At 32.4% G+C, this 19,536-nt stretch overlaps 3 protein-coding genes across 3 annotated transcripts; 1 reads left to right on the forward strand and 2 right to left on the reverse strand.

The window, feature by feature from the left end:
* Positions 1–420: 420 nt before the first annotated feature.
* Positions 421–7,545, reverse strand: LOC101246285 (uncharacterized). The gene is made up of 7 exons (XM_004248464.5): positions 4,947–7,545; positions 4,432–4,547; positions 2,001–3,314; positions 1,125–1,536; positions 881–1,034; positions 709–802; positions 421–633 (listed from the first exon to the last, which is right to left on the reverse strand). Exons 1-7 carry the CDS (start codon positions 5,691–5,693, stop codon positions 516–518), a joined length of 2,955 nt encoding a protein of 984 aa, XP_004248512.1. The 5' UTR covers positions 5,694–7,545; the 3' UTR covers positions 421–515.
* Positions 7,546–9,753: 2,208 nt separating this feature from the next.
* Positions 9,754–14,393, forward strand: LOC101258498 (uncharacterized). Its single transcript, XM_004248357.5, has 3 exons — positions 9,754–9,962; positions 10,057–10,194; positions 14,085–14,393. The coding sequence occupies exons 1-3, from the start codon at positions 9,872–9,874 to the stop codon at positions 14,099–14,101; spliced, it is 246 nt and encodes an 81-aa protein (XP_004248405.1). The 5' UTR covers positions 9,754–9,871; the 3' UTR covers positions 14,102–14,393.
* Positions 14,394–15,057: 664 nt separating this feature from the next.
* LOC101245994 (transcription factor MYB86-like) lies at positions 15,058–16,770 on the reverse strand. Its single transcript, XM_004248463.5, has 2 exons — positions 16,588–16,770; positions 15,058–16,245 (listed from the first exon to the last, which is right to left on the reverse strand). The coding sequence occupies exons 1-2, from the start codon at positions 16,715–16,717 to the stop codon at positions 15,338–15,340; spliced, it is 1,038 nt and encodes a 345-aa protein (XP_004248511.2). The 5' UTR covers positions 16,718–16,770; the 3' UTR covers positions 15,058–15,337.
* Positions 16,771–19,536: the final 2,766 nt, after the last annotated feature.

A 19,536-nucleotide genomic window follows, 5' to 3' on the forward strand; every position in this document is an offset into this window, starting at 1 on the left:
CGGACTATAGTTTGTTTGGTTTGATTCTATTGGATTTAGTTTAGTTTTTTCTTGTTTGATTTAATTCAGTTCTTCTATATGAGGTTGAGCTATTTTCTATATATATATATATATATATTGTGAAAACAAGGTAAAAATATAATATTTCTTTCACTAAGGATAAATCTCGTGAAAAAATAAATCTAGTATAGTTATAAGGTGGTTCAAAAAAAGTTGCTTAGGCTTTTTTTTTGCTTAAGCTAGAGGTTCCATATTTAAATCTTAAAATCCTGAATTTGCGACAGCCAGTTTATATGATCACGAAAAAACCTTTGAAGCAAAGGGCAGAGCTAAAATTGACATTTTGTGAAGAATCTATTGCTCTGTCTGGAGATCATCATCATTCTGAATGGTTTTGAAGTTGTTATTATGCTATGCGAATAAAGAAACTTGTCTTTCATTATTCCTATCTCATCATATACAAAGGATAAATTTGTACAAAAAGGGTTTCTGGTAAACCTCCACAACTCTGCTTTTTATGAATGAGCATATGCACGCACTACATCCATTATTGGAGCTTGGCATATCGGACATTTTCCAATACCAGAAATCAATTCATGTGCACACAAGAAACAGGTGCACATATGTCCACATCTGAAGCAAAAACAAAAATGTATGAACATCACTAGTATTGTTTTTAGTTTTTCAGTTCCCTACTTATCAATGTACCTGTAAAGAAGAGAATCAACTGGCTCCTCATAGCAAATACAACATTTTCCTTTGTTTGAACCCTTTTTATCTGAATTCCCAATGCTCTTTTGACCTGTAGTATAAAAAAAAATATATTAATCAAATGTATTACAATCTCATAGCATCATGGATATTTGTTGTTCCAACTCACCTAACTGACTGATTGCAGCTGCAACGTCCTGCTTAATCGAATGTTGTAACTTCATTTGCATGTTCATACAACTCTTCATAGATCTTCGTATTTCAAAAATCTCTTGGTGGAGTTGCTCCATATGTCCTCTCATTTCATATATGAGTTCCATTTCCTGTTTAATGCAATGCAATGCAATCTCATAACGACTAATGATTCGAATCTCATAGTTAACAACAATATCTGGCAAGGATAGACAACTCACAGTTGAAGGATGTCCGGTGGAGGAAGAACATGGTTGGGAGTATATATTAGACGATTGAGATTGCAGTGAAGAAGGAGACGGGAAGTGATAAGAGTCATCAGTAACTTCCTGGTATGGATTTGTGTTCCATGACTGTGAAGATGTATTCTGAAGAATTAATGCTTCAGGTTCATCGTATTGTGGTCTGCTCGGGATACTGTCATCTTCAGAGTCATCGTTATAGCCCCATTCTACTTCTACTTCTTCTTTGCCATTCTGTTCCACTTCCTCCTCCTCATCTTCAGCCACTTGTGCTGATACTGGTTTCTCAACATGGCTGATCCTTGCATTTGGTAGTTGTTGTGAGCGAGACACCATAATTCGATCAATTTGCTCTCTCAAACCACTCGTAAGAAACACTGAAACACTTTTCCTGCACGAGTATGAAAAATCAAAATCGAAGTGCAAGTCATGAACCATGCTTTGATTTAAAAAGTTGAAGGATGAATATCATAGGCGTGAGCAAGGACATAAACTCAAACGCATGTAGGACTGTTTATTAAAATGCTGCATTTCTTTTCAGATTCTTAGAAATCTATGTGTTTGATTCTCATCTCAAATCAGACGAGTCTTTAACTACAACATTGAGAGGGACAAAAACCAATAAGCACTTGCACACTTTAAGAAGAAAACTTTACTTCAAATATTAAGAAAATCATTTAAAGATGCTTCAAGTTTGAATGTCTATGTATAACCGAGACTTTCATATTTTCGCACGCTAATGGGACAGATAACGAATATTTATGTATATGTGGATGGTTAAGAGGCAAACCAAAATCACAAAGAACAAATTTATAGGATTAGTATAACAATAAATTTGAAGGAGGTTGCTAATACCGGTGAAGAAGTTGTTGTATGTCATGATTGCGTGAGAAAGGATCAAGCATCTCTTGGTATCTTTCTTGCCTGAGACCTTCCCATTCTTTCCGTGGACGAGAAATATAACTTATCCAGTCTTCATTGTCTTGCTGATAGTTAGACTGCAGTTCATCCCATCCACTAGTTGTGAGGGAATAATCACTTACCGAGCCACTGTAACTTTCAACTAGACACTGGTTGGTTGCTTCCTCCTCCAGGTCGCTTTGAGGATTCGTGCAATCACTAGTCCCTGGAAGTTGCTTGTTCTCGTCTCTATGCTTAGGAGGTCTTCCTGCCTCTACAAAATCCAACAAGTTGCTATGGCTAGCTTCGGAACTTGTGTTTCCCCTACTAGCTTTTTCAGGGATATCATGTAAGCTCTGTGCTTGACAAGTATAGCTCGGTAAGCTGGTAAGGTTCATGTCATGTTGATTTAATATACAAGAACCTTCTGATTTTTTTGCCATCTCCTTCTGATTTTCGGACAAGTTAGTAATTTGTATGCTGGTTGCCATCTTTCTCGAGTTCAATTTCTTACATAATTCCTCATAATGATTCTCTTCACGCGGTTGATTGGATATACAAAAAGTTCCAACCTTTGGGTTGTTATCTACCACCTCTTTATGGTTGTTTCTTGGTTTATGATGACTCTCTTCTTTAGCTGTGCAGGGGTCTTGAGCCTTTTCTCCTGATGCTGTACCAGGCTGCACTTCAGCTCTCTCCCTGACAAGCTCCTTATGTCGATCCCCTTCTCTCTGCTGATGTGATGAAAATCTGTTTCCAATTTGTATGCTAGGCGCCATGTTCCTGGGGCTTACTTGCTCGGGTACTTCCTCATGATGACTCTCTTCTTGTAGCTGATTGGAAATAGCAATATTTTCAACTTTTGGTTTGTTATCTACAACCTCTTTATGGGGGCTTCTTGGTTTCTGAAGATTCACTTTTTTAGATATGCTAGGGTCTCGAGTGTTATCTCCCAATGTTATAGAGGTACATATTGAGTCGGCTAGTACACCAGGCTGCAGTCGTGCTCTCTCCTTCACAAGCCCCTTAAGGGGATCCTCTTCTTTCTGCTGATGTAATGAAAATCCAGTTCCTATTTTCGCAGAGTTACTACGACCTAGTTCTCTTTGGTGGCTTCTTAAGCTTTTAAAGTCCCTATGACTGTTCTCTTTATGTTGTCGATTTGGTGTGGAAGGGAGGCTTCCGCTCTCATGGATGCTTTCTGCTACTTCTTTTGAGGTGTTTCTTGAGACAGCAAGACCATGCTGTCCTACTGTATTGAACTTTTCCCTGAAATGAATTAACATTATGGTTTAATGCATTGTGCAATATACATCAGAAAGATTAGAACTTTGTTAAACAAAAGCATAGTTGAGTTCCTTTCAATTACACAACTAATTGCTTTGGATCTTCTGCTTAATGTGTTTGGTATGTGAAGGAAAATAGTATTAAATAAGTGATTCTCTGTTGATTGATTAGTAAGAAGAAAATATTGTCCAAAGGACATCGTGGAATAATCTAGACAAATACTTTGACACAGAACCCGAATCCCCCACCCTTTAACACGGACCGGGACCCCTTTCCAGCCCGAAATCTGTCCTTACCCCAAGATCCGACCCCCGTACCTAACCTCAACCCCGCCTCATAACTTGATCCTCGAAGTCATCCTAGTCTAACCTGAAGAACCAATCATAATCACCACTCAGGATCCGATGTTGACTAGAGAACTGAACCCCACCCTGAACTCAAACCGAGACCAGAGACTCAACTCCGAGCCAAGACCAGCATTGAATCTGAGATGGGGTCAGAATCAGGTCAAGTTCGAGTCATGGTCGAGAACGGGAGTCGGATTTCTGGTCAAGGTCAGATATTTGAGTCCCATGTCGAAGTCGGATAACGAGTTTGAGGTTATGTGATGGGGTTGAAAGAGAGTTTTTGAAAGAAAATTTGTTACTTTTTGGCAAGGAAGTCATTTTTCTTAAAATTAAGGAAAAATAAGTCCATTTGAAAAACGTTTTTCAAAATATCTTAGTGAACCAAACATGAGAAAATTGGAAAACAATTTACTTCAAACGCAATGAAGACGCCTAGCCTAGCACAGAGGTGTCAAGACTTGAAAACTAGAACTACCGCCTGGACTATTTTTACCTCATAAGCATCCCGAAACAAATCGACAGCTAAAAGATGTTGCATTAGCAACCACAATGTGATCTAATGGTTTCAAGAATGCTACTTAGCGAGAAGAACCTCTCGACTCAGGATTGTTGTCACCATTCCTTCCATTTCTCAATGAAAGGAAACGCTACTCGGGGATCCAAAAAAGAAACATGGTGCCTTTCCCAAGAATGGTCATTCAGCATTTCACACATGGACGGAAAAACAATGAAAACAGAAGGATGTACTGCACCTGAGATGCATAATTGCAGAATGTTTCGATTTATTTGATTCAGACGCCGAGTTCTTCACTGAATGGCCTCCTCTAATTTCTGCACCATGTCGTATGAGTCTAACTCGAAGCAAAGCCTAGTCAGGAAGTTGAATTATAAGGATCAATCAGTACCCACAAATACAAGTGTTCAGTTCTAACATTGTTAAAGCTGTGCAAAATCCTTAGAATTGATATATATATATATATATACACACACACATCAAGAAACCTAAACGGTATCTGCTCCTCATACCAATTAGATACTCTACATCTTCATATTTTTTTCGAGTTTTGACTTGTCGAAAAATTAAATATTTCAGGGAACTTATTAATTGTTCTACAGTACAGAATAGTCTAACCAAACAAGCAAAGCAAAAATGTGTAAACAATAACAACAAACATACACTAGAATACCGTATATCCAAACATTGTTTCAACATCAATATAGTACAACACGAATCAAGATTACAATCAATATTAGGGGAGAAATGTACCTGAATTCTGCCTCTTTGTTGGAACTTGGAAACCGCCTTACGTTCCACAAGACCTTCAAGTTCCCTCTTCCTATCGCGATCCATTTGCAGGAGCAAATCACTGAATGCCTGGCGCCCCCTGATGAATCGAGGTGAACTCAAAACCGGTGAAAAGTTACACCTCTGTCCTTCTGAATGATCCTTTATTGATGATGTCCTAACACGAGGCAACGGTGATCCACCATTGACAGCAGCAGCAGCAACAACATTAGCACCATTATCAAATTTGAGTTTCTTGATTATATCAGCAACTCCCAACCTCTCACTTTCTTTAACATCAGAATCAGAATCTTTACTTATATCTGTTTTATCATCTGATTCCCAACCACATTCACTTTTCATCACAATTGAACAAGACTCATCACACACAAATCCCAAATTCTCATAATTATGAACCAAATTCAAACTTTTCGAATCTGTTTCAATATCTTTCCATTTTCTAACAAGAGAAGAAACACCCCCACCACAACTTTCTTGATTCTTGCCACCAAATTCTGTTTTTTTGCATTCGAATAAATCAACATTGTTTTGCGAATTCTCACAAGAATCAGATGGAAAAGCTTTACAAGAATGCAAATGGGATTGAACCAAATTCTTGAAATTTTGGTTGAAAGAATTGGAATCTCTAGTACTAGTACCACAACATCTATTATTAAGAACATAGCCAAATGGAGAAGAGGAGGCAATTTCTACTTGTGAAGAAGCCATTTTTAGGAGAAAAAAATAATAATCTAATCCTCACTTCTTCTCCACAAATCAACAAAAAAAATACTATTCTAAATTAGAAGAAAAACAAAAAAGATGAAATCTTTGAACATGACATTATATTATTTGTTTCAACAAGCCAAAAGATTTAAGAGAAGAAGAGAGAAGAAGAATGTTTCATAAAAATAGGCAAAATAACAGAAACAATATAAATGGAACAAGATTTTAGGAGAGGCATTTAACCGTTTAAATTTAAAACAATGATCATCAATCAATAATACTAACAAACTATTTAGCTTATCTATATTTTTGGTCTTTATCCAATGATTCAGTCAAAAGTGTAGAAATTTGAAAAAAAAAAAAAAAACTTAAATTTTGGATGAATATTTAAGGTAGAGAGAATTGTTCTATTGGAGGGAATTTAAAACGTCAACTGATTATTTATATCTCAAACGCACGTTACGCCTTATATTTAACACCATATTTAATATTATGGGAGTGACACTGTTTATCATACGCAAATTTCTCTATAACATCCTCGTTTGTTTAGTTATTGCAAAAATATGATAGTTATAATATGAGACCTCTTATAATATCTGTGAGAATATAATAATTATAATATGAGACCTCTTATAATATATAATACATAACTTTTCGATAGATCAATTGACATCCTTCAAACACACGTAGCTCGAATACTATTAAATATATGTCATATATGAAAATGTTGAGCAAACAACCAAAATATAGAAGCTTCCCATATAAAAATTGAAAGTACCTTAAAGAAAGAAAGGAAGAAAAAGAAAGGACTATGACGTGAATTATGGTATTGTGATATAAAGACAATCTAAAACTCTTATCTATATGATGTACTTAATTAGAGGTTTTAGATTTAAATTTTTAATTAAATGAGTCTTATAATGCATAAATTCAAATTTATCAAATTATTATAAAAATATATAAATATTGAGTGGATTTTTTTAAAAATAAAAAATAAAAAAATAGGGACGTTATGAATTTATTGGGACCTTAATTAACCATAAAGAGAAATTGTTGAAATCACAGTTGTAGCATTAAGATGCAAAGGCCGGCTTGTGGGCTACTCTTTTTTAATCAATAAAATTTGAAATGATAAACATATCACTGCAACAGTTTTGTTTTGTTTTTTTTTAAAAAAAAAAAGCAAATCATTGGAGATTTGATATTGTGTTAGAGTTTCGATTAATATAAATTCAACACACATAAAGATTATTAGAGGGGAAAATACTTGCAAATAAAAAAAATCATATAAAACACTTTGAATTAAAAATGAAGAAATTTTACTATTTTAATTATTCCATCATAATTCTAATCGATACTTTATCATTATTAAAATCTAATTCCATACGTGCTACTAGTTGTTTGCCACGCTAAATTTGAATTGTTACTATCATTTATAAATTGTTCATTGATCAATTCCATATTTTAAGGGCTTCCACTTGTCTCCAACCCTTTACTAATTGAAGTAAAAATATGTGTTCTGTCATTTCAAACACTATTCATAACAAGATTAATGTGGACCAAAAAATTATTTCCATGTGTTATTCAAATGAATGGATGTATACATGGTTTCACCATATTATACCTCTCAAATATTCATAGATTTAACATATGATTTGTAAAAATTTTGCAAAAAATCATCTGAAAGTCATATCATCAAAATAGTCATAAAGCTAAAACACATGAATAACTGAGAAAATCGTCTTATTCTTGTAAAAATGGCTCCTAGAGATGTCCAAAACATATGAAAAAAATGATGATGTTTCATGTACTTCTTCCCCTATGCCATACGAAGAGTTCCATAAAGGTTTCAAAAAAAAAATCATCAAAATGTCATATCATCAAAATATTTATGAGCGAACACACATGAAAACCTCAGAAATATCACCTAATTCCTTTAAATGGATTCTAAATGTCCAAAATAAATGCAAACAATAGTGAGACTCCATGTATTACTACCATAACTCCCTATGGATGGTTTCGTAAAGATTTTACAAAAAAGTCACATTACTAAAATATTCATGATTATTAACACACACGAAAAATTCAGAAAATTACCTAATTCGTATAAAATGACTCATAAATGCACAAAATCTATGCAAAAATGGTGAAGCTTCACGTTTTTCTTCTCCTAATACTTAGAGAGGTTTTTGTAAAGTTTTTGCAAAAAATGATCGGGACGCATATAACCAAAATATTCATGGGCTAACACACACGAAATACTGAGAAAATTGTCTAATTCCTATAAAAAGGCTCTAAATGCCTAAAATATGTGTAAAAAATAGTGAGACTTCACGTATTGCTCCCCTAACTCCCTACAGAGATTTTTCATAAAGGTTTTGAAAAAACTATCTAAAAATCATATCACCAAAATATTCATGAAGTAACACACACACAAAAAAAAAACTAAAAGTATCACCTAATTCTTATAGAATGACTCCTATCTCCAAAATATGTGCAAAAGATGGTGAGCACTCACCTACTACTCTTCCAACTCCCTAAAAGGTTTCCGTAAAGATTTTACAAGAAACTCGTTCAAAAATCACATCTCCAAAATATTTATTGACTAACATACACGAAAAAACAAAAAAAAATCTCCTAATTTCTTTAAAATAACTACAAAATGCCAAAAAGTTTTAATTTCATACTTATTATTTATTGTGCATTATTCATACCAATTAAGCAAATTTCCATATACAAATCACATATTTTAATCATCTCAAATTTCTATGTAAAAAAGATCAAATTACAGAGAATCACATATTTTTAAGGTAAAATTATAATCTATCCTTTAAAAATCTATAATTACAGAAATGCCTTAAAGCGGATACAATAATATAAGCGCTGATACATTATCTAATGCGCGAGATACATTAATCGTTAAATAAGATATATTACATTTTATATATGATACACTAATCTGATATACATTTTATACATGATACACTAATTTGATGCGCGAGATACACTAGTGCATCGAGATACATTAATCTGATGTATGAGGTACATTTTATACATAATACACTAATCTGATGCGCGATATATACTAATGTGATGCGCAAAATACACTAATATGATGCGCGAAAATCAGAGATTTTGGAAATTTATAAAACTTATATGGAATAATAGTAATAAGTGAATTAAAAGGTGGGATTTCCGTAATTAATCCACAAAAAAATAAATGAATTTGATCTTTACAATTATGGTTTTTATATAGGACAATTTTCACATATAATAAACATAAAATTCATATTTGTCTTTTATAGCAAAGTTTGCATAATTGCACCCATAAGAAGCATTGTATAATTCGTTATACATATACAATTGAAACGAATTGTATAAACCGAGAAATAGAAATAGACTTAGGCAGAGAATTGTATAAACGAAGTGGATAAAACGAATTGTATAATTACAAGTGTATAGAACAATAATATATACATGTTGAATTTGTATAAAATGAGAAAGAGAGAAAGATCGAAGAGACTTGGGCAGAGAATATACAATTGAATCGAATTGTATAAAACGAGAAAGAGAAATTATATACAATTTGAATTTGTATAAAACGAGAAAGGCAAAAGAAACTGGGCAGGAGAGTATTTTTATTTTATAATTATAAGTGTATAGGACGAAAATATATGTATTTGTATGTGTATAAACAATCGCTTTATACAAACAGAAACACAATTTATACATTTTGATTCTGTTTGTATAAGTGAGAGAGGCGAAGATGGCGAAGGAGATTAGGGAGAGTGGTGAGCGAGATCTGAAAAAGAGGAGAAAGGAACAAAAATATATGTATTTATACGATTTTCTATGCTTTATACAAATAAATCAAATTTTACACACTTGTATTTGTATAAAAGTGAGAGAAAGCGAGTGAGAGATGGAGCGAGAGTTTGAGGGAAAGACATGACCGACAAACAATTTGCTAAGGAACCGAATTAAATCAAAAAATGTTTGTAACGATTAATTTAATTTATTAGTTTGTCATTATATATAATTTTCCCTTTTATAAATATGGCCCAAACCCGACCCTAGTAGAATCCGACAGTATTGAAAAAGGGGCAGTGGAATTTCTCAGCCTATACACCTCGCCTGCTGCTGACTGACCATTTCTTCCACCGCCGAAGAAGAAGAAGAAGATGCCGTTGAGTGCAACAATGGTGGGAGCCCTTTTGGGATTGGGTACCCAGATGTACTCTAATGCCCTTCGAAAACTTCCTTACATGCGCCGTATTCTTCTATTCTCCTTTTTCTTTTTTAATTTAAGAAAATACAGTTTTTTTCTTTTGGGATTAGCTTCTGATTTTTGGTTTCGATTGAGTAGATCCATGGGAACATTTGTTGGGTATGGGACTTGGTGTGGTGGCTGCCAATCAGATGGTGAAATGGGAAGCTAAGAGCAATGAAGATCTCGACAAATTGCTTGAGAAATCTAGGCAAGCTAATGAACGCCGTTACTTTGGTAAGTTTTCATATCAACCAAATTTCGATTGAACAACCTTTATTGGATTTCAATCTTTCTATCTATTAGTAATTGTGCAATCACTTTGTAAAGACACAAGCTTTGAAATTGATAACCATAGATGTGCTCAAATGAGGGTCTCTACTACTGTTTACTGCTAAAGATGTTTTGATTTGGCATGAAATTTAAGAATATCTGAACGATTTTTGAATCTTGTGGTTGGTGTTGAATGTAGCAAAATGCTCTTTTAGTCTTGTGGTCTTACTTGTCCCGTGTAAAAAATTGGAGTGCAAGAGTTGCAAAAAGGGAAAGAGGCATTCTTTTAATGTAAGACGAACAAATTGAAATGGAGGTAGTAGTATTGCCCTTAAAATTTTGTTGGAGGATATTCATACAAGATGGCTAATTTGAAAAAAGGAGTCTTGTTTGGGTTGGTCAATGTTATTTGTAGGTAAAATAAATCTTTCTTCTTCTAGAGGAAGTCGTCGGGCAATGGGAGGTCAGTGCAATTGATGGAGGAATCCTTAGAAAATGTGGGAATCATTAGTGATTCCATGCCTTGAAATGTTTAGGGATGTCTTTAAAGTAGTGAATAACCTGTTCAAAACTTTAGAAATGTTGTCTTTAAGGATATTGACTATCATTGCACATTGGGGTCCTTTCCTGAGACGATCCTATTTTTTCATGTCTATCTTAATTCTTATGTATTTATCTTGAAAAAAGGTGAAGAAGTTTATAATTTCGGTTGTGTTTTATTGGATTCTGGTTTTACTTTTGGGTTGCAAGTATCTAGTTCTTGGATGTTAATGGATCTTGTTGTTCATTTAAAGCTTCCCAATTCATCATGTAATTTGCTAATTTTATAAGTATAAATGAGTTGACCTTAAAGATGAAGCGTGTATTGTTAGATTTAACCTAGTACTGACAGTACCTCTACTACCCTCAAATATCTGTTATGCATTTGGATTGGCTGCCCTAGTATTTCCAGTACCATGTTTAGTTTTCTCCTTAGATGACTATTGCACCTTAAAAGGAAGTTAAGGGGCAAAGTAAAGATACTGGATAAAAGTCAACCAGAATTAATTTTTTGTTGTGTGGGTTAGGCACAGGGCGCTGGTTAGAATACTGCCGTAGACAAAAGCTTTGTAATTAAGTGGAGAACAATTGAAGGGAGGGTCCGTTATCCATCAAGCTTCAAGCCACGCGCCTCCTGTGTCGGAGATTTATCCGTTATCAACAAAAAAATCTTTGCTTAGTTCAGCAATGCTGATGTTTACAGTTATCAACTGGGCCGTTTTCTCTTTTGCTCCCTTGCTACTTCTACTGATTCACTTTCTCCTTCCAGAAGCTCTTTTTGGGCAAAACTATTATTCCTATACTCATGGGAAAAGGGATGATCAATCTCGGTTGCATCTTTTTCACACTTTGCCACAAATTCCGTACCTGCATATTCTTTGTAACCCAGTAACAAGCAGGTGGTTTCCTTTGGGATGTACCATCTTTAAACAACTTTTGTCCCAAAACAGGTACTCTGTTACCACCATTGAAGTAAAACGAAAAGCAATAAGTAGTGGGATAACAGAACAAGAATAATGAATTTAGAATTAGATCAGATTAAAATTCTCATGAAATATAGCTTCCATATGCAATTAATATTTCTTTTATTACATGACATAATTTGGTTGTCAGACTTGATTATGAAAAGAAAAGCTTTAAGAGTTATACTTGATTATATTTTGTTTTCAGCGACATGGGATGTGGTTTGTGTTAAATGGCCTTAGGTGTTGGTTGGTTTAAATGTGGTATCGTGTTTATATTACTGATAGGTTTTGGCTTGGGCATTAGGTTTATTTCTGAGGGTAAAGGTGTCTGGGTGTTATATCTGAAGGTCATTGTTTGGGCTCTGGCAAAAGAGGCAAACAAATATTTGACACCCACCTCATTCTCGCATTTTGAATTAGAGTTGATGGTAGCCTTTTTGACTAAAAAGGCAAACCAAGGGTGCCATTCAATCTTTGATGCTCCAATCTGTTCATTTTTTGGGTACGGATATGTTGCATGAATTATTTTAGTGTTAGTAATTTTGTCTAATTGATTGACTATGCAAAGAAAAATATGAATTAATAGGAAGTAACCTCTACGAGTACTTACATGCTCAAACATATTTCAATAATCCAATCATGTTCGCACCCAAGAGAACCAGTTGTTAATCCAAAAAGTGTAAATTCCACCACTCAACTAAATCATCATGAAAATTCCACCATTCACTGGTAAAGAATGTTACATTGACAAGAATTATTTATAATTTAATGTAATGATGTAAGTATTAAGTAAAGTTTTATACTTAAACTAACAATCAAGAATTTAGACCAGGCTTGTCGTTTTAAATACAATTTTGTCTTGTACTTCAGTGCTTGGAACCAATTTTTCCATACAAGCATACAACCATCTGTTACTTCTTTACAATTTTCATTGACTTAATTTTGATAGAAGTACTCTAGATTTAGAAAATGTCCAGCAGTCTTTGTCAAAATTAGTTTACCCACAACAGAAGGACCTTAAATCCCTAAAATCAATGAAAATTCATTCCAAATCGACCTTCAAATAAACAATTTTTGATTTCTCTAGTTTGGGGTTTAAAGTCTCCACTCTGTGGATAGAATCACGAAAAGGATTTGGTGAACTCGGAAAGTATTCTTTGGAAGTACCTGCCTGCTTCTCTCTTATGTTCCAAAAAAAATTCTTCTGAAGTATGTGTGAATTTGTTTGTTGGCCTCTTATAGAATATTTTAATGATGCTTTTGATATTTCATGATTTGAGCTGCATGAGCTTAAACATTTGTATTTTAGGTAAGAAATGATGTCTAGAGATGTCATTGAAGGAAAAGTTTGGTATTTTCTGTATTTATATGGTGATGTTTGATTGGGCATTGAGTTTAAGAAAGATTCTTAGAAGCCTCTCTATAGTCATACCTGCAAAAGCAAGAACAAAATATTAGCACTGTTAATATGTTCTTAATTTTTCGTTCTATAGATATTGAACATTTTAGACACATATGCTATAAGCCTTGTCAAAAAGAAAGATTCTTAGAAGCCTCTCTATGGTCATACCTGCAAAAGCAAGAACAAAATATTAGCACTGTTAATATGTTCTTAATTTTTCGTTCTATAGATATTGAACATTTTAGACACATATGCTATAAGCCTTGTCAAAAAGAAAGATTCTTAGAAGCCTCTCTATAGTCATACCTGCAAAAGCAAGAACAAAATATTAGCACTGTTAATATGTTCTTAATTTTTCGTTCTATAGATATTGAACATTTTAGACACATATGCTATAAGCCTTGTCAAAATGTTGAAAGTTTATTTTTTACTTTGTCAAAAGTAAAATAAAACGGATGGGATTTGGTACGCACAATGCATGAAAATGACATGTAAATGTATATCTAAAATCATGGGAACCCTTTTAGAAACTACATAGGAAGAGTAGAACCATGAGCTAAGGTAAGTTCAAATTCCAGAGGATGTGAAAACACCAGGTGATTTTTCCTATCTGTCCAAACGTTGATGGATAGAGTTGCTTGGTACCTATACTGGTGGAATTAGTTAAGGTGTGCGCAAACTGACTCACATACCATGGTTATAAAAAAAGAAGAGTAAAAGCATACTATAATACCAGAGGCTCAGCATAACTGATGGAGAAAGTATCCAATTGCCCCTTATGTTCAACCATCAAATAGAATCAAGATTGTGCTTCATGTTTGTGTCTGTTGTGCCTCCCGGAAGTTACTCTTCTGGGCTCTATAATTTTTGCTGGAGTGGCTTTCTTTTATGTTGTGTGTAACTGTGGTATCGTAGTTTTCCTAATCTCGCTGGAGCTTTTGTTGCAGATGAAGACGAAGACTAATACTATGGATGATTTGCAGAGAGTATGTTGCAATATCAGCTGCAATGATTCAAATTGTTTTAAGCAGTTTTTCCCCCTTTTATAAGATTTGCAGTACATTGATCTTTTGTATCGGCGAAGAACAGTTTGCAATAATCATATTTTGGATGTCTTGCAAAATGTGTGTTTGCCTAATAATGAGATCATCCATTAGTCTCCTACAGTCAGTCCTATGACTGCTTTGGATCATTTTATATGTTATAAACCTCAAACTTTTTAACATTAAAAAAACAGAACTATCGTTTTTCCTTTACATGGCTAAATTCCAAAGTCTATCTGAAACAACTTCTCTATCCTCGAGGTAAGGGTAAGTTTTGTGTATATCCTATCCTCCTTTATTCCACTCTGTACGAGTAGATCAAGTATGTTGTTTCTTTCCTAAAAAACACATGAGAAATCAACTTTCTATTATAACAATTATTTTTATAATAGCATTTTATTAAAATAATCATGTTTTTCGTGGAACTGATATTTCTTATTATATGATTTCTATAACAAAATTTTGTTAAAAAAATTTCTCAGAGTGATTTGATCGTGTATCAATCACTTTGTCCCAAAGTTGTTTTTTGCTTATAATACCAATGCTTTTTAAACTTGTTGACTCTTTCTCACGTGAACTTTATACATATTTGATTTTTCAAAATATAAAACATAGTTCCAAAATATTGTACATGAATTGTTGGGGGACTCAGAAAAAGAGCCCCTCCAAAAGTAGACTAGTTGTAGCCAACATATGGTATGGTATTCTTTAGTAAAAGGTAAAATAAAAACGTGATGTAAAAAATTTTCGTTAAGAGAATAATGGCAAGTGCTAAAGTATTTTTTTTAAATTGAGAAATCACTTGTCATTTTCTTTGAAAGATCAACAATGAGTGTAATACAAAATGAAACACAAAAAATATATATAAGCAACAATGTTAATTCTAAAATTGGTGAATGTCTCTATTGGACATCACCACTAATAGGAAAGAATTAATCATTACAATAGTTACAAAAGACATATAGTAATTATGATATTTTCTCTTTTCATTTCCACAATTTAAACATGACTTAATCTTTTCAAAATAATCATGATCATTTTTGACATAAAGCTACAACTACCATTTTACTTTATAACCCCCTCCCCCCAAACAAAGTGTAATACAAAATAAACATGCAAGAAAGATATACTAGGAAACTAATTCAAAAAACAACTTGTTAACAATCCCATGAAAGTTGATCCATAGAAGAATTAACATTAGTGTATAATCCAGAATCCATAAACTCAAAATCGAAGTTAGAGCTGTCGTTGAACGTTTTTTCCACCGTTTGATCATGATCATGAACCACCTTATACACATCCTCTTGATCATCACAAAACTTAGTCTTAATAATTGGAAATTCTTGATCACCTTGTAATTGTACTACTTGCATTTCTTGTTCTTCTTGTCCATTGATAGGATTTAAGGTAGTTGGTTCAAGTCCAGTTCCATTCCACATGCTGTTCTCGTTTATATAAGATGACACATTAATATTCGCCGCGTTTTCCATTAAACAACAACTCGTGAAATCCAACAAGGAATCTCGAGTTCTCTGATCACTTGTTTGAGACTGAAGCATAGTAATTACTGTATTATTATGATTTATCTGCTCACTCCACGCGAATGTTGGGTTTTGGTATTCAATATTAGGAACAATAGGAGTGTGATTGTATGTAATATTATCACAATAAGGGGAAAAAGTTGATTTCAAATCCATTGAAGTTATCCCTTTATTTGTTGAAGTATGATCAATAGTGAAAATTGAGGTGGAATCTTGAATGTGATGAGTGTAATTATTGGATTTTTTGGTTGAATTGTTGGATTTGTTCTTGAGGAGATTGTGAGTATTTGGATCTAATCCTTGAGCAATGAGTTTTTTCTTAATGCAAGAATTCCAAAAATTCTTCACTTCATTATCTGTCCTACCTGGTAAATGTTTCGCTATTTGTGCCCATCTATTTCCCAATATTCTATGAATATCAATGATTGTTCTTTCTTCTTGTTCACTAAATGAACCTCTTCTTAAATCTGGCCTCAAGTAATTTATCCATCTCAATCTACAACTTTTCCCACACCTTTGTAACCCTGTAAATTGTTTGAAAATATAATTAAGTGAATAAAAATATAAATTAAATGAAATCGTATGCTGATCAGATCGGATTATAAAGAGAGCATGAATTCATTTTTCTCATTTCAAGTGATTTTGTGATCATTATACTTACTAGAAAATTAAGAATACACATGCTTCGAGAAGAGTGTTGTATATATAATGAAGTAAATAAAAATGTGTTACATATGTTCTAGATCTCTCTACCTATGCATGGTACTATAAGAAGTTCGATTATTTTTTTTAAAATAAGACAATCGCACAATTCAACAACTCCTCCATTAAAGAGAAATATGAGAAATGAAGTATATGAAATTAACCTGCTAGTCTAGGAACAGAACTCCAACAGCCATGGCCTTGTGTGGAGATATGTCTCATGAGTTTTTCATCTTCTTCTGGAGACCATAAACCTCTTTTCACTTTCTGTTTGCTGCAGCAGTGATGTCCCATCCCTAGCTATATCTCCTTAAATTATAATTTCCACAATGATAATATCTTCATCTATATGTTATATATATATATATATATATATATAAATATGTGGTGGCTGCACAATAATTAATAGTTTAATTAAAATACAATTAATGTTTTCACTACACTACAAAAACATAGATAGACTAATGTTTTCTTTCTCCAAATATATGTAATTACTATACGTGTGCTACAAAGATGAAGTAAACGTCTTTTTCAATGACTATAATAGAGAGAGAGAGACTTAGATTTAACTTGGAGTGTACTCATTAGAGGACCACCTTTGGTATTTATTGTTTAATGTATCGGTGTAACTGGTAAAATTGTTGTCGCGTGATTACTAAGAAGTTATGAATTCAAATTGTGAAAATAGTTTTTTATATAGAAATATAGGATACAATTACGTACATTAGACTCTGTGCATTATATTCTTATAGTGTAACCTTCTCTTGGGCCCCAAACACTATTAGAAAAGAGCGTTTAGTGCACCTGACTGTCTTTTTTTTATAGGGTGATTATAGTGTAAGTGCGGTGAATCTTATATTAGAAAATGAAAAGAAAGTAAAAAATTTATAAGAAATAAAAGAAGTTCAAATAATAGGTGTGCTTTTGAGGTCGGTAATAATATAGTCCAAGTAGACAATTTACGTGTTATGGACTTGGTGACAAATTGTAATAAATTTATACAATAAGCATTTATAATAATGATATCAAAAAATATTTTATACTATCAGAGTAGCTTTTAACTTTGTTTTAGCATTTTCAAATATTATTATTTTATATAGGAAGATCGTCATGAATACAAGAAATGGATTTGTTAAAATCATAATCAATATTACTATATTTTGTTTCATATTTCTGCATTGATTTGACAATTTCTTAAGTGAAGAAATAAAGTCGCGCTTTATAATATATATAGTTAAAAAACTATAAAATTGTGTATACACACACTGCACATAATACTCTACAAGCTTACCTATTTTGTTCCAAATAGTGTTAAAAAAATAAAAGTGAAGACTATTAGACTAGCAAGCTTTTGAAGAACAGATGAACATGATATCTTAGACGAATCCTATATTGAAATAGAAGAAAGAATGTGAAGAACTTTATAAAACACAAAGTTCACATGGTACATATGCTTTTGAATTCGAAGATGACCAATTAAGTCCGAGGGGACAAATTTGTGAGTTAGTTGCACCATATACGTTCTTTGAACTAAATTGGATAGTGACATATATGGTATTAGAGTTGGTCCTCCTTAGTATAATGATGGTAAAAACCTCAACAAGAACGCTGAGTTTTTAAGAGGCCTTATATGGTATATACATCACAAATTTACATAATATACGTATTCTTTAGGATTTTTAACTAACGTACAATTTTTTAGTATCAATCGAATCAACGCATACAATACATGCCATAAGTTTAGGTCGTGACACACCACTTATTTGTATTGCTTTTGTGGACCAATAAAAAAGTTAATCTTATGGGAAAATGATGTCAACAAACAAAACCCTAATACAAGAAATCTCTTAACCATCTGAAAGGTGAAAGCATAAAATAAACGACTAATTAATGAAAACTATATTTGTCATTATACAATTATTTTCGACCTACATCAACGGCTTTTTCCAAACACACATATAAAAATGTATATTTGTCTCCAAAAAGTTGATTCATTCATGAAACATAGTCAAATAATTACTTATTCCTTCGAATTTAAATTATTTGTCATATTTTTCTTTTAGGCGCTTTTTAAAAATAACTAATTGTAAGATCTTTATAAAAACACTTTTCCCTTTGTACTTTAATGTAATAAAATACTTATAATATTTAAAAACAACTATTTATTAATTTAAAATAATTATTTTAAGAAATCACGATAGATATTTTTAAAATTTAGTGAATAGAAGGAAACCAAACAAAGAGTACAATTATGAGTCAAATATGTAAAGACACAATTTTACTTTTAATGTGCTATTGATGATATTGACTTTTTATTTATTTATTTTATTTTAGACATGTTTTCAAAAAGCCAACAAATTTTCCAATTAAAGCCTGCCGACGGACACCAAAATGTTAAATTTTTGGTGTTATGATGTTATTTTCTTGAAAATGCGTGCAAAGAATTCTTATTAATAATAATAATAATAATAATGGTAATAAAAAGAAGTTATGATGTTATTTAGTGAAAAATGTGTACAACAAAAATCTTAAAATATGTAAAATTGTATTATTTTCTTACTTTAGATCATTTGCAATAGTAATTACCTTGTTGAATAAAAAAAAAGACAAGTCATTATTGTTGGAAATGAGTGATAGTACGTATGGCCATTTAGGGGAAGACCTAATCATTAGACCTCCCATCATTTTCTTAGCATCTAAATTCAACATAAATTACTTTGTTTTTATCATTTTATATGTTGTTTTTACTAAATATGAACAAATAAAATAATAATGTTTTTTCTAAGTAATATGTATTGAGTTGATATTAAGATAGAAAATGTAAGTGAAAAACACAAACATGTGCTCTAATATTGTGAATAAATTCAGGATTTAATTAATTTAACAATTTTATAACTATCTGAAATTAATATACGAAAGTAATTGAATTTTCAATATTTATAAATATTTAATAAACTGTTTAATACTAATACATTATTTGAACAAAAGATATTTTGATGATAAAAGGATTTCCACGTTAGTTAGGAATGATATTTCAGATTGATCTTTATATGGATCAAACAATTCTCTTTCTTTAAAGCTAATTAACGTGAATAACTATCAGCGTATAAAAT

This window comes from Solanum lycopersicum, chromosome 10 (genome assembly GCF_036512215.1).
Source record: "Solanum lycopersicum chromosome 10, SLM_r2.1".
NCBI lineage: Eukaryota > Viridiplantae > Streptophyta > Magnoliopsida > Solanales > Solanaceae > Solanum > Solanum lycopersicum.

Excerpts from the sequence above, each read along its gene's own strand:
- LOC101245994 (XM_004248463.5), bottom strand. The coding sequence starts at position 16,717 with ATGGGACATCACTGCTGCAGCAAACAGAAAGTGAAAAGAGGTTTATGG. Across the intron at positions 16,246-16,587 it reads TTCTGTTCCTAGACTAGCAG|GGTTACAAAGGTGTGGGAAA; the intron begins GTTAATTTCATA and ends AACAATTTACAG.
- LOC101246285 (XM_004248464.5), bottom strand. The coding sequence starts at position 5,693 with ATGGCTTCTTCACAAGTAGAAATTGCCTCCTCTTCTCCATTTGGCTAT. Across the intron at positions 803-880 it reads AGCTGCAATCAGTCAGTTAG|GTCAAAAGAGCATTGGGAAT; the intron begins GTGAGTTGGAAC and ends TTTATACTACAG. Across the intron at positions 634-708 it reads GTTGATTCTCTTCTTTACAG|ATGTGGACATATGTGCACCT; the intron begins GTACATTGATAA and ends TTTTTGCTTCAG.
- LOC101258498 (XM_004248357.5), top strand. The coding sequence starts at position 9,872 with ATGCCGTTGAGTGCAACAATGGTGGGAGCCCTTTTGGGATTGGGTACC. Across the intron at positions 9,963-10,056 it reads AAAACTTCCTTACATGCGCC|ATCCATGGGAACATTTGTTG; the intron begins GTATTCTTCTAT and ends TCGATTGAGTAG.